Source organism: Glandiceps talaboti, chromosome 18, assembly GCF_964340395.1.
Source record: "Glandiceps talaboti chromosome 18, keGlaTala1.1, whole genome shotgun sequence".
Taxonomy (NCBI): Eukaryota; Metazoa; Hemichordata; class Enteropneusta; family Spengelidae; genus Glandiceps; species Glandiceps talaboti.
In genome coordinates, this window is record NC_135566.1 from 9,791,303 (window position 1) to 9,815,920 (window position 24,618).

Here is a 24,618-nt window from a genome sequence, read left to right on the forward strand (position 1 = left end):
TGCAGTGTGCAAATCTGTGGAGAAGCACAAAAATAACCCTCCCTACTTCAGTGAAGACAACTGAAGAGCCTATCATGAACAAGCAAATGACATCTACCCCACATACACACTTGCTCTAAATTACTAAATAAAAAGAACAGTAACTGCCATAAATAGTAGACTGAGTGACAGGTTTGTTTAGAATTAAAATAAAAAAATTAAAAATCACATCGTCGCACCATTTTAGGCAAACTGTCCTGACCAGAAACAATTCTCTCTTTTTTTTTTGGTCTAAGATGTGAAACAAAATGTTGTAATATTTGTAAATATTTGTTTTCAGGATTGAGGAAATTAAACCACAAGAGTTTACCAATTATTTACTTGCATTTAGCAAGTATAAGAACCATGTTAATATGATCAGAGCATCACTACATTCAGTGGTAAGTATGGTGTTCAAAAATAATAAAAAGATTTTGAGTTGATTTCTTCAGGTTGTATATGTCTCACAGATTGTTATAGTTGATACTACAATATAGGCAGATATGGATAATACTTCAAACATGCTGACTCATTCCAAATGAAAATGTCATCTGTCAAGTAGTTGGAACACATTGTTACCACTGATGTTATCAAGTCTGCTATCAACTTAAAGAAAAGTCCAGTCAAACTTATTGAGGGCATTTAGGACATTTGTATTGATTACTGCTGTCAACTTAGATGATTTTGGGTGATAAAATAGCATCTCAGTAACTTATCCAACTTTGGAATCTCGTAAAGATGCCCTACTGCACTTGATGTGTTCAGCCATGATTTTCTGCAAGGGTTTCATTTATAGGAAAACCTTGTGATGATGGACTTTTTCACCTTTAAAGTGTGTGCTGTAGAAAGTCTTTAATTTTTTACTGTTTTATCCTAAAATTTGTGCTTTGAGCTTTTCCCTATTGAGTTGTATTGTATCAATCTTATCAATTGAATTGATTTCTCAACAGAATCTGGCAGGACCAGACCCAGACTCTAAAAGACCAGAATGGCTTCATGTAAGAATAAAGGATCCTAAGACTAAGGCAAATAGTTTACAGGTAAGGACGAAAATCTCTTTGTGTGTGTGTGTGTGTGTGTGTGTGTGTGTGTGTGTGTGTGTGTGTGTGTGTGTGTGTGTGTGTGTGTGTGTGTGTATGTGTGTGTATGTGTGTGTGTGTGTGTGAGTGTGTGTATGCATGTGTGTATATGTGTGTGTGAGTGTGTGTGTGTGTGTCTGTCTGTCTGTCTGTCTGTCTGTCTATCTATGTCTGTGTCTGTCTGTCTGTCTGTGTGTGTCTTTGTCTGTTTCTGTGTGTCTGTATGTATGCATGTATGTATGTATGTATGTATGTATGTATGTATGTATGTATATCTGTCTGTCTCTCTGTCTCTGTCTGTGTATGTTTGTCTTTATTTGTGTCTGTCTGTCGACTGTCTATCTGTGTATGTATGTGTGTGTGAGTGTGTGTGTGTGTGTGTGTGTGTGTGAGAGAGAGAGAGAGAGAGAGAGAGAAAACATTACAATACAATTTTTCTGTGTAATTTTTGTAAATATCAGGATCAACATTTAATCAATAGCAGACATGAGGTAACTCCACTTCACAGTGTGATTGCTAAAGTTTTGTTAACCCTGGTAACAGATAAGGAAAAATCAGGTAAAACTTTGTGTTAGGTTCCCATGTAGTGCCCCATAATGTTATTTGGGAACTGACGGGGAACCCAGGTAAATTCCTATGTGCTGTGTGGATGTGTTCCATCTTGAAAGCCTCCTGACCTCAATCCCATAGTAGCACTGAAACATAGCGGATTTACAGTTTTCTTCTGACTTTATTCTGTTGTTTCAGGCGATAATTATGATTTCTTGTCAGTCATTTATTTAAAAAAAAAAAAAAGCATGTGTCAAAATATCATGAACAAAGTACGTCACAACGTATAGTTTTAGGAGTTGGTCAGGACTGGGTCAGGAGGGATCACGCGACATCTACGCCATAACCTTCCTATGTGTAGGCACAAACCTATCCTACCTCTGGTAAGATTCGTCCTACCTCTGGTAGGATTCGGGACTGCCGAGATAGGAGGTCCCACATCTAGATTTAGCTAATGTTAAAAGATACACTAGTTAATATGTGAACATAACATGAAGTCACAGAAATATGTAAATCAGCTTGCTAGATCCAATCAAAATCCAAGTGGCGTCACATGATGCTGTCTCAACCAATGGGGTTCTTTTATCTTGAATATCTTATGAAATGCTAACTCATACATGATTTAATTGGAGAATGGGTGTAAATCTTCTGTCAACATGTTTTCCATGGGAACCAACAAATGGCGTGTTACACAGAACTGTGTTCATCACATTAATATACTTTAAGTAGGAATTGTACATGATTTTATATCACGTTATATTTGACCGGTAAGTTTTAAGTACACAATCTCATGGTGTAATTAATGGATTTTTGAGTTTGTATCTGAGTTATAAGTACATACTGTCTTAATATATATAATTAATGGATTCTCGAGTCTGTGTCTATGTTTCAGTATTAATCTGCCACTACAGACTGTCAGTACAGGAGTTATCAAATCATTTGTTTTTCACTAAAAGCACTTGATAATACCAGTCACCTTCTGTATCTGTCAAAAGGGGTTCAACCTTCTTGTCAAACACTTGTCAACCTTTATACCTCATGCTGTGATATCAATGGGATAAATATTTACTTTTTTCTGACAGTGACACATTTTAATAACTTCGGCAGAGTTTGGGACCAAGTTTAATGGTTTCTTGTGACATTTGAAAGTAGTGGTGTCAATAAAATATGGCAAGAATGAAGAACAATAGACCAATGCATATGTGCACATTTTGTGTTTTGTATTATTGGCTAGAATTTAGAACAGTGGACAGGTGTATGAGATATGCATATCTGTACTTAAGCTAGGGAGTTAGGGGTTAGTGTTAGGTTACAGATAGAAATAGGATTAGACTCCTTAGGATGATCATGATTTGTATTTTTGTTGGAGTTGAGGGAATGTAGAACAGTGGACTGACTGTACAATAGCTGCATATTTGCATTCAAGCTAGGGAGTTAGGGGAAGGTAGATATGATATGAATTCAAGCTAGGTTTCACCTGGTTTGCATTGTCTGCAATGTATGAACACTGTTCTACATTGTGTCCCTAAAATTTTGATGACAATTGTCGCCTTTTTTTGACAATTTTTACAATGTAAGTATCAGACTATAAAGTAATCATAAAAACAAGTGATTGTGTTTTATAATGGCTGTGGCTTTCCTTTAAAGTTGTAATGAAATGAAACATTCAATTTTAATGTACACACATAATCAAACAATCTTGTTAAAATATTTATTTGTGAATTCTAAAGTCGTAAATCCATAATGTATACATCGTCAGTGTATTCATGATTGGAAATCTAGGATATATTCAAGAAAGTACAACTAAAAGTACAGCCATTTTGGAGTCAAGTTTGAAGTGACTACACAGCTTTCAAGATATGTTGTTTTTGGAGTAAATTTAAAGTTTTGAATTGTAAGTACTATTAGGCAAAAAAAATTGTGTGGTTCCAGTAACGCCCTATTTCAAAATAGGGTGGGAAGGTAGAATTTTTTTTTTTTTTATTTATTCATTTTTTATCTTCGAGGATCTTTTCAAATGTCCTCTTCAAATTTACTGAGATCAACAGAGACTTGTCATTGAATCAGATGTAAGTGCACTTTTGATACGATACGATACGATACGATACGCAGAAGACATCGTGTAGTACGCTGTATTTCACCATGTTGTTTTGATCACATGAGGCAATGACGTCTTCAAATCTCACTATTTCTCACGTGACTTCTGCTCCAAAAATGCAAAATCAATAATTTTTCCAAATTACCTAAAAAATTTAGGGTGGCAGTCAAAAAAAAATAGGTTGCGTTGAGTTAGTTGAACCAAACAATTTTTGTTTTGTTTTTTGTCGTAATATTGTCTTTTGATGTACAATTCAGGTCACTTGTAGTAAAACAATAGTTCTGCGTAAAATAACTTTTACATATAATAGAGCTCATATTTGCCTCATCTGTCAAGACACATATATATTAATGAAATTCATAGCTACTAAAAAGACATTATTAATACTACTATATAGTCTCCATATTTCTTTACATATATTTTGCAGCAATTTAGTAACAGTTGACTGACTTTTGATCAACTTTTCAGTGAGCTCAAATCAACAACAACAATAACAACAACTGGCACCTACAAGATCTAGGTTTCCATGTAAGTCACTTTTTACACTGGCTCAGTGAAATAAAAAATTTTGGTTTTTTTGTATGTATATAAAGAAGACATATTGTAGCTAACTGCATATGTATGTATACAGAACCATGTGTTCACAGTTCCAATTAAAAACAATTATGCGGCCATAAAATATCATAATTCATAACAAGTTAACACATATGTTTGACAGACTGGAAATTCAAATAGTTAATAAGTGTATGCCATGTCACATATTCAGCTACAAGTCAGGCTACGAGTGTCTTGGTTGTAAATGAAATGTAATCACTAGGTGATAACTAAGGAAACAAAAATTTACAGATTTAAGAAGAAGTACTGAAAAATATGACAAGAATCACAGCTTTCTCAGCTTGGGATTTATTGTAGCTGTAACGCTGTGAATTTGTTAATAAACAAATCTTGAAAATTAACACCAAATCTAAAGGAAAATTTCTACTCAGAGAATAAAAAAAAAATGAAAACGAATCCCAATTTTTTGCTGATGTCATATTGACATTATTAGAGGTGTACATTGTACTGCTGTCAGTTGTTGTTGTTTGTCTTACTTGAGGCACTTGAAACAACTTAAGAGTGATGCAGCCAAAATCTCGATGCCTACATTGTGATTTAGTTTGGAATTATGCTACAAATTGATTTATTTTGACTCTTTGAGTAGTAATTTTCATTTTATAATTATAAACATTCATTCTTATTAAAATCAAACTGAATTGAAGACAGTAAATCCCTCTAAAACTATTTTTACTGTCCTTAATAAGTTGTCAATATATTCCATATACTTTTAGTTGTCTCTTGAAAAAAAATGGGACGGTAGAAAGGTTTGTGACAAAGACCTTATTTCATGACTTTGTGGTAATGTATTCAATTGTACTGCAGAAGAATTTCAGTAAAAAGTAGGTGAAGAATGGGTATTATAACGATTTTATGGGTTTTCAAAAAAATTGTCAGCAATTTAGAACATTGCATAGGGTAACCTTATTTTTCTCAGAAACAGGAAAAAAGAATGCCACCCTATGCAATGTTCTAAATTGCTGACAATTTTTTTGAAAACCCATAAAATAATTTCATTTTACAAAATTGTAATTAAGGAATGACAATTCATAATTTATACATTATTTTCTCAATGTTAACACACCCCTCTTTCCCACCCACTGTCATTGTCAGTAAAGACAAATCCCGCTTTTCAAATTACTGTCTACAGTTGAATGACAAGACTTTCTTATACGCACTTACAAAGTTTTTGTTCCGCAGAGCATACAGGATAAAGTTGATGGACGAGAGAGAATACGCAAATAATGAAAATGCCATCCAGATTCCTTGGTATGCATTTCTGTTTAAATCTATGAGTACAGTCAGAGAATAGGGCAACCAACAAATGCAAAATGCAATAAATACAATGAACAGATTGATAGCGATACGAATCTCTGCCGATCGGTTCACTTTTTGTTTCACCTTTCGTTGTGGAGATTGTGTAGAGGTGGAGGTATGCTCATTGCTCAGCTGTATGCTTGTGTCATTGGACTGCTCCACGCGTCTTTTACTTCTCCAGACATGCAGGAATATTCCAGCATAGCAGATGGAGATGATGACTCCGATGGTGATAAGCACGGTGCAGAGGACGATGAAAAACAATGGTACAGAGTCACATGCTACTTTACACGTGAGGATTTTAGTGTCGAAGCCGTACTTACCCCAACCAAAGATAGGGGGAAGAGAAAGCAGGAATGGCACTATCCAGATCAATACACAGCACAGTACTGTCCTAGAAGTTGAGTATATAGCAAGAGTTGTAGCAGCTGGCTTGGTTATTGAGATGTATCGGTTTATTGCTATGCTGCCTAGACTACAGATAGATGCCCCTCTCATTATTACATTCAGAAGTGCTAGCAATCTACAAAGTTCATCCCCTAGTGGCCAGTATTGGTATATGACTGCCACCAGGTAGAACGGTTCAAGAATTAAACATACGTTGAAGTCGGCAACAGCGAGGTTAGCTACAAATATGTTTGGAGTGGTCCGTAACTTGACGTTTGTAGCAACTGCTATTATAGTCAAGAGATTGCCAAAGATTCCGACCACTGAACACACACCGAGAAACAAGGCCTGGACGACAACTGCTGCAGTCGGATACTCAACTACCACACCACAAGAACTGTATTCAGTCGTGTTAGCCATGATAGCAGTCTGTAAATGTCCATACTGAGCTGCCAATACAACTTGCTTGTTTGACAGCGTGATTATGGCGTGTGAAAGGTAGCAACGTCTGTGAGACTATGATAGGTAGCAACGTCGGCGACTTGAAAGCTGTTATATGGCATATGTTAAGAAGTTCATAAATTAGTCATGGCTTGACATTTATTACCCATTCCTCAATTAAAAGATATGAAAGGTGTTCATACCCTTCAATTAAACCATAACTCAACCAGAACAACTCCCACTTCATTTGTTGGTTTGCATGTCATTTTCTAAATGCACTTCCTGAAAGTAACTATTATTATGGTAAAAAAAAAATTGATAGCCAACTCTCAATTTGTATGATTAACTAAGGAAGAAGTCACAAATATTTTTGATTTAATAATCTGAAGAAGTGTTTTCTATGAATACAATGATATTTTCCAATTTCTATCAGCCTGGGGATATTGAATTTGCCAAGTCTACAAATGTAAGAAACGTGTATAAAAATCAAATGAATGGTTCAAATTGACTGCTGGACTTGGTAGTCTCAAGCAGTATTTTTGACAAGGTTGGGGAACCCTGGTAACAGAAAGGGAGAGTACGGTAAACTGGCAGTTTCTTATACATTGTACATATAAAATTTAATGAAGAAGCCCACTAAATTTTAAATGACTGAGGAACTCGGGTAGATATTACCTACTTAGGCCTAAAAAAAAAATTGTTTGGTTACGATTACCCAACCCCACCTAGTTTTTTTTACTGCTGACCCTAAACTTTTTTTTTTTTACGTTTTCGAGAGAGAAAAATAGTAAAATCGCATAACATTGTGAAGTTTCACGAGAAATAGTGGATGTAGAAACTGACAAACTTAAAAAGATAAATTTTTTCTTGCATCTGTATTGGCTGTACATCTGATAGGAAGAAATAAATACAGTAACAGAGACCATTTGGAAATCAATGGAAAACCTGAACTAGACACTCACACATGAAAAAAAATTATATAATAAAATAAAATAAAATAAATAATCTACCCACCTCACCTATTCTAGAATCGAGCGTAATCAGAACCTCACAATTTTTTTTTTAGGCTTTTGACACTGGTCTGTTTAATGAATAGCCAAGTGAACTGTTTCTAGCTACAATTTTCTCTACTGATTTCCACCGGTTGAACAGACGACTACCACATATATATTTAGTAGTCTAGATACGATGGTTGGTAATTTTACTACTGCTAATTTAGAGTCCTGATGTGTTATATTCAGGATATTCAACTATTAAAGTGGTCATATGGATGAGGATTTGGTATTTATTTAAGATTTTTAATATATAAAACAATGTTTTTCTTCTTGAAAAATCAATGTGAAACAACATATGCCAAGTAACTCAAAAACTTACAAAAGATTAATAAAATGTATAAAATCTCTGTTTAATATTGTACACACAATAACGTTTTTTTACACATTTTTTTTTCAAAAAGCTTTTCGCAGTGTATTGGTTATATTACAAATACAGACTTTGTCAATGTTGTTTCACATTGTTTTTTCAAGTAGAAAAACATAGTATAGTTGTGTTTATAAATTAAAAATAAAAAGTAAAAACTCAATCCTCATCCATATGACCACTGTAAACTAAAGAAGTTGACTCTATTAATTTATAATTGGCATTTGAAAACCCACGGATAAAATAAGGGGGACCCTATTTTTTAAAATGTTTCTCATAGCAAATATGGGTTGATTAAAGAAAAAAGTAAAACAGTAAATAATCTTCTTCTTCATGTTTCTCTGCCTCTCCTTTTTCCTCATCTCAATTTTCTTTTTATTGGATTCCTGGTAACAAGACCTTGCCCAGTTTCTCAACACAATTGACAAGTTCTCATCCCCATTACTTCAGTAACTAATCCATCATGAAAGAAATGCTCTCTTCATGAACAAGTGTTGTCGCCACTGCCATGACTGTAGATGACGTCGACAGTCCAAACATTTGGTTATTCATGCCAGAGAGGGTGCTGTTCCACAAACTAATAAGGATGGGATAAGGATAAGGATGTCCAAGTTGAAAATTTGAGTTGGTCAGGTAATGAGAAACAGGAAAAAAATAGTGTCACCGTAATTAACTAATTCAAGCTATTTTGTAAATTAAAAAAATGCAATGTATTAATTTGCTGTCAGTTATTTTTGAAAATTTATTTTTACAAAAATGTAATTTGCAAATGACAATGGAAAGTCTTGATGACAATTTCAATTTAATTATTGTAATGGAACATTTACACTCATCAATATACACATGTTGACAGATTGCGAGGGCAACAGCATATGTCTGTTTTCTTGAGGGACTGGACTGGTGGGTCACCCCAACATTGACTGTTTCCCCGAGGGTGAAGTCTCAGAAGGAAATAAATTCAGAGTCCCCAAAAAGCTACTAATAATAATTTATGAAATGCATTCAATTGCCAACATCATTTGATTATTATTCATGAAATAAGTAATTAATTGAAGGTAACTATTAAATTAAAAATTCGGTATATTAATTTTCTAATAATCGTGCATAAAAACAAGTAATTAATTCAAAGTAGCTATTAAATTTAAAACTCTAAATTTGCCAACATCGTTTTATAATCGTGCATAAATTTAAAGAACTATTTAGAGCCACGGCAATAAACATGAAAAGAAAGGGAATGCTTTTATTTAAAACGTAGCATTTGAAAGTCATAAAATATAATGATTTCAAAATAACTATGCATAAACCAAGTTGAACAAAAAATATGGAATATACACTCTGGTCGTTCTACATCATGACAACACGTGTCTACGTCACTGATTCTGCTGTTTTCGAAATATGAGTCAACACGTTCCAAATTGGCATTACTTTCCCCGATTTTTCTTTGCTAATAGTGGCGCTAGTATAATTATGTTATTCTCCAATATTTTTCTTCATTCAGCAAGAAGATAGTTGTGTAACCTAAGGGGTTGTCACTACGAGTTGCTAGACAAGTAGTGACAAAGGCCCCTTAAGTCACTTGTATTTTTCTTGGCTGAACTAAGGAAAATATCGGGGAATAAACATCTTGATTATAATTGAAACATTGAGTTGCAGTAATGAGTCGAAGGGGAAGGCCATCTAAACATGTTTATACCTTTCAATCATTCATCTTGGTTATTCAATATGTATGCAAGACTGATAATATCAAAATGAAAGTATTTTCACAGGAGGGGATTGATGTATGCAATTTACTCGTTATTTTTATCTCGTAAAGTCAGGTGCAAAGGAAAAATCAATCATATCAAAATAATAGTACAGGAAGATATGAATATTGTATTACGGTATGTCTTACAGGTATGGTTGTGTTTAGAAAGGAAATAAAATTGATCAAACGTTAGGAAAGTAATCATGTTTATAGTTTAATGGCTGTCACTTTTTATGAGATGTTGATTCCGACATTTGATACTGTATTCTCATTTCATTAATGGAACTGGTGCCATTATATCATTCACATTATTTCATCAGTCATACAGCCATTGTCATAGACAGATAGACATATGCTGTGTTCACACCATCATTTCATCAGTGGTGAAGAATTACAACAATGGAAACCGGGCTTTATGCTAAGTAACTTAAATAAACACAAGCGAAAACTGTTGTTGTAAAATGCTGATACTAGTATATATGGTTAGCTGTTAGTCTGGATGCCAAGATGGATGTGTAAATGGTAATGGTACTGTATAGGAACTAGACTGTGTGAGTGGGGGTGTAAATGGTAACGATGCTGTATAGGAACTAGACTGTGTGAGTGGGGGTGTAAATGGTAATGGTACCGTATAGGAACTAGACTGTGTGAGTGGGGGTGTAAATGGTAACGATACTGCATGGGAACTAGACTGTGTGAGTGGAGGTGTAAATGATAACGATACTGTATAGGAACTAGACTATGTGAGTGGAGGTGTAAATCATAACGATACCGTATAGGAACTAGACTGTGTGAGTGGAGGTGTAAATGGTAACGATACTGTATAGGAACTAGACTGTGTGAGTGGATGTGTAAATGGTAACGATACTGTAGGAACTAGACTGTGAGTGGAGATGTAAATGGTAATGGTACTGTATAGGAACTAGACTAGTAAGCTATTGAATGGATGTTGGTTTGACTGTATTCACAATAGGATGGCATTTCTAATTACTTGCATGATCTTACAGGGTCAGGGTACATTTTTGGGCACTTCCAGTGTTTACATTATCTTGATTACTATATGAGTATATCCACACAACTGAGGCATCGCTGCCATCCATTTGTGTAATCTACCACATTGAGACAACAGCAATAGTTTTAGTTCGTGTCTATCTTTTAATAGTTAGCTGAAAGTTCAGTTTGAGCAGTTGTAAAACTGAAGGGGTTCAATTCCTACTCTCTGGTATAAAAGGAAATAATAAAGTTCACATCAAAACATTAAAGAGGGTCATATGGATGAGGATTGAGTATTTATTTTGGATTTTTAAGAGAGAGAGAGAGAGAGAGAGAGAGAGAGAGAGAGAGAGAGAGAGAGAGAGAGAGAGAGAGAGAGAGAGAGAGAGAGAGAGAGAGAGAGAGAGAGAGAGAGAGAGAGAGAGAGAGAGAGAGAGAGAGAGAGAGAGAGAGAGAGAGAGAGAGAGAGAGAGAGAGAGAGAGAGAGAGAGAGAGAGAGAGAGACATGTGGTAAACAGTGTGTTTTGTTAATAAAGAAGGTAATTAGTACAAGCTACCTGAGTTCCCCAGGTAGTTTACAGTATTTTACAACATTAAAATTGTAATATACTGACATCTATGCAAATTGATTCTCTGTTACCAGGGTTACGAAAGCTTAGTACAAACACTGGTTAAAACTTTTTTCTATACATACATGTTCAATTGTTATTCTGACCGGGTATCACTGGTAAATGTATAGAAAACCTGTTAGCTTTTACCTAATTAGTCTCCATCAATTCAATATTTTGTTTACTGTCCTTGTATTTCTCCAAAACCTACCAGGTAGACAGGCAAAAAAACAAACCCAGAAAAAAACCCCACAATGCTAGCATGTCAGGTAAAATTCACTTTTCTGTTGTTTCAGCATTTTTGGTTTGCACCTAAATCAACTACACTGGTGAAATATAAATGTCAATATTCAAAGTTTCATTTTCTCAGAAAACAACTATTGAGAAATATGTGTAGTTATTTGAAATATGTTTATGTAGTCTTTCCATTTAGTATAAAATACAGCCTTCCACGGAAATCTTGAGCAAACTGAATTCTGCCGACAAAACCTACCCACATGCTAACAACAAACAAAGAATTTATTTGATGGAACCTTACTATCTATATCAACAGTAAAAGTGACAGAGAATTTTTCTGAAAACATCAAACTTTTTAGATGGATTTCTAAAAATTGACAGCAACAACTTTTGACAATTTAGCCCAGACATACACTGCAATCATAGGCAAGAGGTTCATCATAGGGGAGTTTACTATTAAGTAAATAGAATAATAAAAGTAACATCTAGGTAAGAATGCAATTATACAAGAAACAGACCAAGTTACTTGGTTAGGTACACAAATAATGGACTGTCGATGGGTAAGGTCATAGTTTGGAAACATAAATGCTGGATTCATATATTATCTTAGTCTACACATAGACTCGAAGGACTATTATAATGCTGCCACTCTAATTGCTATCCTGACGGACATTTTGATTTTGAATTTCTCTGTCCTTCCTCATCTAGCTTTGACCCACTGGTCTAGAAGCCATGCTCTGCCACACACAAAATGTGTGCAAAAATAGAATATGATGTACGTAATGACATTCAAGCATAAATCTGATTTGTATTTTTTTGTATTTCTCCATTTTTGTTCTCTCAGTTAACATAATAATCTCCTCATTCAAGGAATGGCAGTTTCATGATAAAATGGAATCACATGTTTTCCAATACAACAGATGGCAAATTCTATTTACTTAAAAATTATCATTCCCCTCCGACATGAAATTTTATTGATTTTTGAAAATCTATGTCAGTTAATCAGAAAGTCCTAGATACTGAGACACTGTTTTATACTTTAAATTGAAAATTCTGTCACATTTCACAGATGTAAAAGTGTTTCTGTTAACTTATTAGTTTCGGAACACTGGATGTACAGTGTTCAATTTACACTTATGGCAGAAATGAATAAAAAGGTATCAAAAGCCATTCACTACATGCACAGCTCAATATTTATTTGAGTTGAATAGTGAAGTAATTCTGACAAATAAAATCTGGCAAATTTAACGTTATTAGTTGTTATAAGCGTTCTCAAGGTGATTTCAATGTTGAGTGTACGGAGTAGTTAATAATGAGAATGAGTACAATTCTTGAAATGCATGTATTGATTGACTAAAAATTCATCAACAGTTATTTTATTATTTAGTTGCCTGCGTCACTGAAAAGTTATGATAGTTTAATAATTAGAAGTAACCCGTTGTCAGGATATTTGAAATCCAACTTAAATTTATGAATTTGCTTTGAAGGGGAATTTTATATGAGAAGAGATAAATCTAATGAAAATACTTTCACATTAAGTGGGAACTATTAATGTCAGCTGTATTTGAATAGAGTCGTACTTATTTGTATGGATGTGTGTATATACAGTGTATTATGTAAATGGAAATGTGAGAGTGCAAGAGTTGTAGATAATTCAATGAAAGTCCTTTAACAAGGTGGCGGAATGGATGGATGGATGGATGAATGGATGGATGGATGGGTGTGTACCGATCAGGCTAAAAACGTAAACATCTACTACGAAGGTCAATTCAAGCTAAATAACGATGGTAAGATAGCAATGCACGATTAGCCGACATCTACATCGGATTTTAATCAGATTGTGTAACATCATACCTGTAACTATATGTGTGCATTTATCCATACATTTTTAAAATGAAAAGGAAAATGTATCACCAAGAATCCTTACAGTTACAGTCTCTGCCCTGTCAGTGGTGGCATGATAGGTAACATCATAGCACAGCTGATAGTTTCCTGATTTGAGAGAGTCTGAAGTGTATACGATTAAGACGATATCACCCATTTTAATCGCAGGCTGAATGCATTTACCTCAAAAGTGCATCTAGTATCGGTACTTTACATCGAGGATTAATTCACAACAGCAAAATCTTCAACTAATGCCAAAAACAGGATTTGGGTTAAGACTTTTATCACTTCTTGAACTGAGTTTCACCTTTACCTCAATAAAGTCGTAGAACAGATGACGGTTCCCATGTGAATTTATTAATATTTTTGGATGAAATTGAAAAGTAAAGCCATGGCAGAATGAAAAATGAAAGTCTGAAGTTTAGTAACAGCTTTTGAAAAACATGATGAATTTTGAATTTACGGAGCAAGGCCAGAAGTTCAGTATTGACAGTATAAAACTTATAATAATTGCTGTAGTTAGGGCTGGAGGATAGGGATTTGAAACATTGTAGTTCTTATCGAAGAGAAATGCTTTAACTTTTACTACAGTCATTTTTGTCCATTTTTTAGTACAAATTAACTGAAGTTTAGCAGTGCTTTAGGCATTGAGAAATGTATGTATGTATGTATGTATGTATGTATGTATGTATGTATGTATGTATGTATGTATGTATGTATGTATGTATGTATGTATGTATGTATACATGTATGTATGTATGTATGTATGTATGTATGTATGTATGTGTGTGTATGTATGTATGTATGTATGTATGTATGTATACATGTATGTATGTATGTATGTATGTATGTATGTATGTATGTATGTATGTATGTATGTATGTATGTATGTATGTATGTATATCTGCCTCTGTTTGTCAGTCTGTCTCTCTGTCTCTCTGTCTGCCCGTCTGTGCATAACATGCATGTATGCAATTTGCATGTGTGCATATGTGTGTGCGTGTGTGTATGTGTAACATGTATGTGTGCAATGTATACAACTTACAAGTGGCTGATAATGTCATATATCTGTCAAGATTTACTCAATGCATACATTTTGCTCATGATGGTCTTTGCAGTGTCTCAAGATTTATATATATCTATGTGCACGTTATAGGAAAACTAGAACACAACTTGAATTTCTATTACTTTGCTACTAAGCAAATGTCATTGAAACAGGAAACATTAAGTCATTCAGAATACCAATCATAGTTAAATATGACATACTGTTAATCCAGAAACTAGAATATTTTTGGGATTGAAAGCTTTTTTATTGCGCCATTCACGACACGGGAAGTGTGTCATTAGCTGTGTTGACAATGCCGTGTATAAATTCATTTATTATGTCTGACAGATAATAAAACATACTTGATGTTCTTAAGTTGCAGGAAAGTGGTCTTAAAAAGGCTACTTAAATTCACCTTCTTTCTTTATGAATAGTCTAGTGATAGTTAAAGACAACCACAATATGTTAAAGGGGAACACCACTCCATGAAATTCAAATAGAGTCATTGTCATAAACTATATGGGTTCTGGAGAGTCATTTCATGATTTTACATCACCTACAATTACTTGTGATTTCAGAGAAACATCAAGTTGATCTTGTGCATTTATAGAGTATCTATGCTATTGGCTATTGCATAATGGGTGATAGTAGAAATACATTATTCAATAGTTGAACACTGAATATTCATGATTACAAAATGGTACACACTTCAGTATGAAACAGCTGTCATGAATATTCAATGTCCAACCGTTGTTGTATCAGACCTTTGATCGTTACTAATGATGTAGTGCTGCTATAAAAAAAAATCGATGATTCCTGAAGGGCAACTCACGGGTCACTTGGTAACTTTTGGTGTATGTTTGAACAAAAGAAACCCTTGCAAACTACTTGTGACAAATCATGACCGAGCTCGTAATCCTCCTATTAACACCTCCGAACAATATCTGTTTCTTCCTTGTCTGTGCACTCACTGTGAAGCCTGATGATGTATTTTCATTTGAAATGAAATTCCATCAGTAAATAGTAACCAATGTAGTATGAATGAATTTATGTATAAGACCAGTGATATACAACAGTAGGAAATATATCTTTACAAGGGTTTTAAAACCATTACTTATTGTACCTTACATATATCGATCGTCGCCATGGTAATCACATAGAATCTGCCACCAATACTACTTATTAATAAATATATTTGACAAGTAAATTGCAATAGTCCTGAAATTATTGTAAAAAAAGAGAAATAGAACAAAAAGTATCAAAATTGGTCGAAAATGAAAATAAAAGGTATATGTCAACTAGATGTACATGTCTCAGTTTAATTAGCTCCTAATATAAGAATTTTCTTCTTTTTCCATGTCTTACGCCCCTCTTTTGATCTGTAAAGCTTTTCTTTTTTGTTTGTTCTTCGTCCTGTGCCTGTCTTCTGTTTTTGTGAAATATTTTCTTTGAAAATGTTCAGTAAACATCAAAATAAAAAAAATAAAAAAATTATATAAGAATCGTAAATTCTTCTGTTGTAAAACTTTTATTATTTATTTTTTGAATTTGTGTGTGTGTATGTATGTATGTATGTATGTATGTATGTATGTATGTATGTATGTATGCATATATGTATGTATGTATGTATGTATGTATGTATGTATGTATGTATGTATGTATGTATGTATGTATGTGTGTGTATGTGTGACTATGTACATTGTATGTATGTATGTATGTATGTATGTATGTATGTATGTGTATGTATGTATGTATGTATGTGTGTGTGTGTATGTATGTATGTATGTATGTATGTATGTGTGTATGCATGTATATGTGTGTGTGTGTATGTATGTATGTATGTATGTATGTATGTGTGTATGCATGTATATGTGTATGTATGTATGCATGTATGTATGTATGTATGTATGTATGTATGTATGTATGTATGTATGTATGTATGTATGTATGTATGTATGTATGTATGTATGTATGTATGTATGTATGTATGTGTGTATGCATGTATATGTGTGTGTGTGTATGTATGTATGTATGTATGTATGTGTGTATGCATGTATATGTGTATGTATGTATGCATGTATGTATGTATGTATGTATGTATGTATGTATGTATGTATGTATGTATGTATGTATGTATGTATGTATGTATGTATGTATGTGTGTATGCATGTATGTATGTATGTATGTATGTGTGTGTGTGTGTGTGTATTTATGTACTCATTTGTTTATTTAGTTTTAGAGAGAGGGGTGGCAAAGGGATGGATGGATAGACAAGCAAAGAATGGAGATATAGAAAGAGTGATAAAGATAGTGTGTGCTTTGTACTGGTTATCAACAGTGATAAGCAATTTCATTTGACAGCATCTTGTCATGCACATTAACCCTTTTAATATTCACTTTGATGGAAAATCCTTGAATTGCAGTAGGTCACATATATACTAACACAGGTATATATTATTGTGAACTAGAGTAAGCTTAGCTCTCATAAAAAGGGAAGTTTATTTTATTGTTACTACAAATAGACCTTGAGGTTTTACAACCATGCCCGGTAGGTAGAGCTGCAACTAGGCTATATTTAATACCTGTGAAGTGTGAACCACAAACTGTGCTATATATGTTGACCTCATTTCATGATTACCTTATGACAGTTTCAAAAAGGTGTAGTCTATGTTTAGGATAACAATGCTTTAGGATTGAAATCATATTCTAGTATGTCTGTTTGCTGGACCTGTGAGTCTGATATTGTTATCAGGGCAGGCAGGGTAGATTGACAGATCCAGCAAGTACATGCAGACAGCTATCCATGATCAGAGTGAGAAAAGAATTTGGTTGGGAATAACAGGATTATCAAAGATACAGGGAAAAACAAACTTAGGCCAAATGTGTGCGTACACACACACACACACACACACACACACACACACAGACCCACCCCATAACATGTCGTCAATGTGTTTGCATTGTTCTGTTGTAGAAACAATTAAATTCAAAGCCATTTAATTAAGTTATAATTCTTCATTCCGTGTTTACCTTAGAATCTAGAAATCTTTGCTGGCTTTAAGCATAGGTATAACATAATATTAGATTTTAAGAGATGAAAGGTATCTGTAGATAGATTCAAAGCCAAAGTTGGGGAAGGGGCGGAACCTGTGTATAAAGCAATATTTCTGACAATCTTGATAATTTTATGGAGACACTTATGAGTCAATCAATAGTTACCTGGATCCCATCCAAGGTGATCACAAACAAAACTTGTCACACATGTTGGAAATGAACAGAAGAACTATCAGTTCTATGTTATGTGTCAATATCACATCAATTCATTGAAAAGTGAAAATTAGATTGAGATAAAATCTATACCATTAAAAACCAATCATGTACGAATGACTACATAGACTCTCAAGTTACATTTTGTCAGACTGTCATGATACCACATGCAAGCCATGTTTGATCATATGATATTTACACCCACATTGTTTGTTGTCATGACAACATATCTATGTCATTTGTACTTTGGTGCTTAATATTCAAGTCAAAATGTTCAGTCATTGTTACTCTTGCCAATTTTTCATACTTTATGCGTGCACAGGTATAATTATTATTCCCAATATTTTTCTTCTTTCAGATGGAAAATACTCATGACGTATGGGTTTTGTGTCACCTCCTGTCTTTGAGATGAAGTGACAAGACCCCTTATGTCACTTATTTTTTTGTCTATTTTTTTGGCTGAAAAAGAAAACTATTGGGGAATGATATCTAAGGGTTTCCATGCTTTAATACTATAGAAACTATTTGCTAAAATATGTGTAACTAAAATCACTATTATAGTAAGAGTAACCATCAGCTTTGTGAATACCAGATGAGCGAGAATGGGAGGGGCTTCATGATTGACAGTTTATCTAATCCCAAGTTGTCCTACTTTTATACTGTCTTAATACAGAGAAAGATATTATTTGAAAGGATAGTCTGTTTTATTGTTTGCTGGCTAATGTGGCCCATGGCTCTGTGACAGAGAGCCGTTACTTTTATATGAGCATTGAGAGTATACCATAAAAGTAGGTTACAGACGCAAGACATTTTCTGAACTCAATCACTTGAACTATTTGGTCAAAGTTAATGTAAAATAATGACGTTTCAGCGACATTAATTGACAGAGAATAATGTGTAGTGTTGAAGTCTAAGATTGTGTTGACAGAAATGTCTGGGTGTAGACTGTTTGTCTGACCATATAAACTGCTTGGCATATTTGACAGTTTTATATGGCCACTTCAAAACCAATTTTCTCACTTATATGAACAAGTTTTATAGATGTGTTGTCAAAGTGTAAGTGAGAGACTATGTCTGGACCAAAGCTGGACAACAACTACATTGTATTATATAGTTCTCATGGCCTCACAGTATAAAATGCAAAATTGATTGCCCAAAACAAGAGGGATGTAACTCCTGTGTTTAAGGAGTTATACCACTGGTATAAAGTTGGTATCAGAATCAGATTCACATTCAGATTGGAGGACAATATTCGACTAGTCTCATATAGTCTTATATATGGAAAATCTTGATGACACCCAACAAAAGCAGTCAAACTAGAAATAATAAAATTGTTGCGGCTACAAGAAATATTACCCCTTCACACTAACTTGACAAGAGAGGGGATAGCTCAGTTTGTACAAGAAAATTACCCTTTCCAGCAGTCTAAATGGTATTATTTATTGTTGAACTGATTTCATTGTCTGTCACTGATTTTCCGAGGCTTAATTTGAGGCTAATCTCATATTGTCCTTCAATTTGAATCCGAAACCAACAGGCTGAAGCTGCGTTACTTTATATTATGTATTTATGCCACTCTTGGCCTGGGCCTTCAAAATTTACTTTTTTTGTCATGATTATGTGTAACTTTATAATAAATTCGTGTATTAATGTATAAAATATCATGCATAATTATTAATTTCAACCATTTTTCTCTGTTTCCTTTTTGTGAACAGTTGGCAGAGATATTTGGTACGTATGGTTCCGTTGATGTCAGGATATTGGATCCAAAACATGCAATATTGGCTGTGGCCACTCACAGAGGGTAAGTATGCAATACATTCATGCTGCTGATTTTAATGTATCTTGTTTAGTTTTAATATGTCTATGTTCATGTAGTATTCACAGAACTCAAACCTGGTATTTAGGTGTCAAACAATTTGATGACGTAAGTTTGAGTGTAATTCTGCCATGTGCACTTACTTGCACGTGTCACAACCTACGATAAACAAATCAGTTTGTCTATCATACAGCCTCTTTGCCTCGTTGGCAGTGGAACAATACAGAACTCTCAAATTAAGCAAAGTATTTTTCAGCGATCGCTACATTGGATGCCGTGTTTTGCCTACAACAAACCGTGCAAAACTTGCGAAGTTGTTGTTGTAACAATGGTAACTAAGGTGGGCGTGGCTACAGTGCTCAGGGTGATCGGTTAATTTCTAATGTTATATAAAGCATTTATCAAAGCTATGTTTTTGTTGTTGGAGGCATATTATTTTATATGCACATCTGTCTTTCAGACAAAGTAAAGCAAGTCTGTTTCCTTCAGTTTCCCTGAAAAGTTTTTTAAAATCTCTTAAGTTACACATAAATTTCACATGTCGTAATTTTCCATTTTATCTCTTTTCTTTATGTTTTGAACAGTGCCAAAGATATGTTGAAAGCTTTCCATAGACACAAAGCAATCCGAGTGGCTAAATACAACACATTTCAACATTCACAAGGAGTACGCATACTCTTATGGTAAGGTGAACATTATATAATATTATTTCATTCCCACATAATCTGTACTCAAGCATTTCTACAGCTCATTACAAGTTATCATTCACTAGCTCTGTTTGATACAACTATGCAAAAACCAATAAGAAACTGCATGCACGTTTTAAACTTTAAGATCATAATGAGATTGATTGAATACACTCAGTTTCTTGCTACATTTTGTCTAAATGAAATGAACTAACTTCAACCATGCAGACATCAAAATATTGGCGCGAATGTGTCTGCGTCCAGGTACAGTATGTTTAATTTAAATGGTGTAAGCCATTCAGACTAAATGCAGCAAGAAATTACAATCTTGTTATCTTAAAGTGTAAACTGTGCAGTTTCTTATTGGTTTTTGCAGGATTGTATCAAACAGAGCTAGTGAACGGTAATTTGGTATTATAGTTGCATTGATCAGAACCATACTTTTTGTGGGGAATCCTCGGTAAAATACCTTGACAACTCCGGTAGACTTTTATCTCGTAACCCCCCTGAACAAAAAAAGTGTCTAGTAAGCATATGATATTGTTCCTACGATGACAGTACTTGCTTCTTGACCCAATTAGGATATACTAACATTGTTTAAATTCTTGGTACCAGAAATAGAATATTACTGCCTAGGCGCATCATAAAAATAACCAACATTCGATTTCTTGGTTGACACCCTAACTTCCACTCCACATGCTTCTATAGGCACTTGTGAGAATCAGTCGACCTTCTTGTTCTGTATTGACTCTCTAGCATAAGGTAAAATGATATTACAGGTATTGAGAATAAGTCAACCTTCTTGTTCTAATTTGGCATGAGATGAAATGCTATACAGGTACTGAGAATAAGTCAACCTTCTTGTTCTAATTTGACTCTCTAGCATGAGGTAAAATGTTATCACAGGTACTAAGAATCAGTCGACCTTCTGGTTCTATTTTGACCCTCTAGCATGAGGTAAAATGCTATTACAGGTACTGAGAATCAGTCGACCTTCTTGTTCTAATTTGACTCCCTAGCATGAGGTAAAATGATATCACAAGTACTGAGAATTCTTTCCTATTATCTTACAGGAGTGGTCTAGCCGTGACTGTTAGTGTATGTATATGGACATTTGTGTCAAGTTGATTGTCAGAGCAAACCTTCCTACCATGGTGATAATGAATAGACAATTTCATCCTCACTAAAAATCATTTTATAACTTGGTGCCAAAGCTAGCCTGAAAGATCCATGTGTTCTTTCCACTTATATAATGCACTCTCTCTGGAGTAGTGATCAGTGGTTTACATAAATGGACAATTAGGGCTGGATCTTTCAGAGTATGGGAAAGCAAAAGAAATGTCTACGTCAGCAATTATTTTCAAGTGAGAAAAAACAGAAGTATCTGGAGTACCTACAAATAAGGAAGATGTTTTTACCTCACAAAATATATTTTTAAGTGTCAAATCAAACATTTTTTTAATTTATAAATGTGTTTAACCTGCCAATAGTCAACTAAAATAAAGGGTTTTGATTTTACCTGGATTTACAATATTGTGTTAATTTTAATAATTACAAAAAAAGGACTTTTTATTGACTTTTAATACAGTTTATAATTTTTTAAGAATATCATTAAAATATTTTGTTATATTCACTTTCATGTTATTATGTGTGTTAAATCAAAGTGCCTTGGAAATAAAAATCGTAAAGCTGCAATAGCTGAAACTGTTTTGTTAGATCATATAATAACTTAATTGTAATAGCTCGTGCAGCAGCCCGCGTAGTGGCTCAAGGACTAGTACGCACGCGTGTCCTATTTACTATGTGATGTTTTTTGGGTGGTTTTACCCAAGGATGCATTGTGGTGCAATGACTATGCATGCACGTTCTATATACTATGTGATGTTTTTTGGGTGGTTTTACCCACGGATGCATTGCGGCGCAATGACTACGCATGTGCGTTCTATATACTTTGCGCAGTCTCCATGCGGAGGGCGCTATCTACAATATCATCGTGAGGGAGCTGGTCACAAATGAATCTACCCTGCGCGAGCTTATGGGCTTTGCTTATAGTTATGATATTATTGTACCCGCTGCACAGTATTGAGTCACCTGTGGATAAATGTATTTGTGTAGCAGTACACAGAGTATGGTGCAATATATTCAATCAAATTGATTTTTGGATTCGCACCCAAATCCAGTGCTCCAATGAATCATGATAGATAAAATAGACCTGTAATTGACATGTACAATGTCTAGTAATCATTGGTATTTTCACAATTGTCAGTGAATATATTGTTGGTTGTTTTATCAAACAAAATGATACTCCAGGTAATACCACTAGGAGTAGGTTTGATGTTAGCTGTTACTTCGTTCAAACACATTCTCAGTTCAAATCAAGAAAGAAAATCAAGGGGTCACCATACAAATTTGAACTAGAGGTCAAAATGTTATCAAAATTAAGTCATTTCGGAATCCAATATGGCCGTAGAATCCAATATGGCCTTAGAATCCAATATGGCCACCAAATACTTTGTTAACTCAATGGGGAATAAAAGATTGGCAACTTCCTTGAAAAAAATACAGTAAACCCAAAATTTCTTTTACCTTTTCAAAACTGATATTCCGTGGCCATATTGGATTCTATTCAAAATACATAATTTTCATATCATTTTAACCTCTATTTCCAAAATTTCTACACTGACTCCATTTTTTTTCATGATTTTAGCTGAGAATTGGTTGGAGTTTCCTCGAACAAAGTGACAACAAATTTTTATGATAATTTTTTCTGATGTTAAAACAGCAGCTGAAAGGTGTCAGGATGTCGTATAATTACCAATACATGAATGACACTTTAAAAATTAATATACTCACAACCCCCTCTATGTTTGCCTACAAATTAGAAACAACATGTATACATTATACTTGTAAGCCACAAAAAAACCCAGCAGCTGAAAGGTGTCAGGATGTTGTCTCATTACCAAGACATGAATCACACTTTACAAAATTAATATACTCACTACCCCCTCTATGTTTGCCTACAAATTAGAAACATTTTGTGTACATTATACTTGTAAGCCACCACAATCAGTCAGTGTGTCACAGATCTCCTTATATCTATATTGTCTCAGCTTTTGTTTCTCATGGGGTGGAAATCCACACTTCAAATGTGATATTAGTTAACAGTGCTTGACTATCAGATTTGTTGATGTATGATACTATTGGGTCTTTGCTGTGATTGCGTAGTATCTTTACACACAACACAACCTGACCACGACTGAAATCACAAGATAACAACTCTTGATAAAAGTGTCATGTAGTTAATCTTCAGACAATTTAAGAATTTATTGGTCTGATTTCTATGATATCCATGTGTATAAAAAGTCTCTTTTGACTACATCTTTCCACCCAGGGTAAAGCTTGTGAGTAGGCTTGCAGGGGACTCATGATACTTAGATAGTTATATTTACAAAAAACAAACAAACAAACAAATAAATAAATAAACAAACAAACAACAACATGTAAATACAGAAAAAACATGAACAGAATAAATACAAATCAAATTGTTTCTATGCAACAAGAATTACAAATGTTGCCCACTTTGTATATGTAAAATGGTCACTTTTGACATACCCCTGTCCAGTCACCATTTCACATATAGATTCATATTTGTCAGTATTCATATGTTGTTGTTTTTTGATTATTATCTAATTGCTTTTTTTTTTGTTTAGTGTGTATTCATAAACATAACTGCCGGTAACTAAGTCTGAACCCCATGATATGCTATGTAAATGTGAACATCCGACAAAATTTAAGTTCCACATTTGACTTAATTTATCCAATGTGATATCTCCCCATGGGGCTGTAGACCGTCTAAAGTGGTACATCGTCTCGTACTACCCTTGGATAGTGACAGGTGTGGTAAAGGTTGGGTTAAGTTGGGTAAATACATGTAAAAGGTTTTGTATAGTTACATAGCATTTACTCGGACTCTGCTGGGTACAGGTGGCTGGAAGGAGTGAGCCCCCAGTGGCAATTTTGAGTAGCTGAGACTAGCAACACTGTACTGTTGAATCACTCCAGTGACATTGCAGTGTACTCGAGTAAGATATTCCTAGCAAGTATAATGCCTGTGCACAGAATTTCAAATAATTTTACAATGATAGACACATGCCCTCACACATAATTTCAATTTGTTCCTAAAGTGATGTAGAGCACTCTCACACAACATTTATTGTAATAATGTATAGCACCTTACATCTATTTAAGCATTTCCAACATAACTTTCATTGTAGACAATCCTGAGATAATGTCTAGCGCCTGTGAGTGCAATCTTGCGATAATGTATAGCGCCCTCACACTGCAGCTCTTTGAAAACTTGTAATGGCATATATAGCACCATCACACACATCCAACTTGATGTATCTTACCCATACTTCAAGCATGTATTCTCT

General features: G+C 34.3%; 1 protein-coding gene across 2 annotated transcripts in view; it reads left to right on the forward strand.

The window, feature by feature from the left end:
• Positions 1 to 21,704, forward strand: part of LOC144449417 (poly(A)-specific ribonuclease PNLDC1-like) — a 78,966-nt gene extending 57,262 nt beyond the window's left edge. For both annotated transcript variants that reach the window (XM_078139948.1, XM_078139947.1), the window contains exons 17-21: positions 320 to 419; positions 969 to 1,058; positions 19,396 to 19,484; positions 20,084 to 20,182; positions 21,259 to 21,704. In XM_078139948.1, the coding sequence (XP_077996074.1) occupies positions 320 to 419; positions 969 to 1,058; positions 19,396 to 19,484; positions 20,084 to 20,182; positions 21,259 to 21,313 (433 nt within the window). In that variant the 3' untranslated portion in view covers positions 21,314 to 21,704. The remainder of the gene's footprint in view (positions 1 to 319; positions 420 to 968; positions 1,059 to 19,395; positions 19,485 to 20,083; positions 20,183 to 21,258) is intronic.
• The last annotated feature ends 2,914 nt before the right edge of the window (positions 21,705 to 24,618 follow it).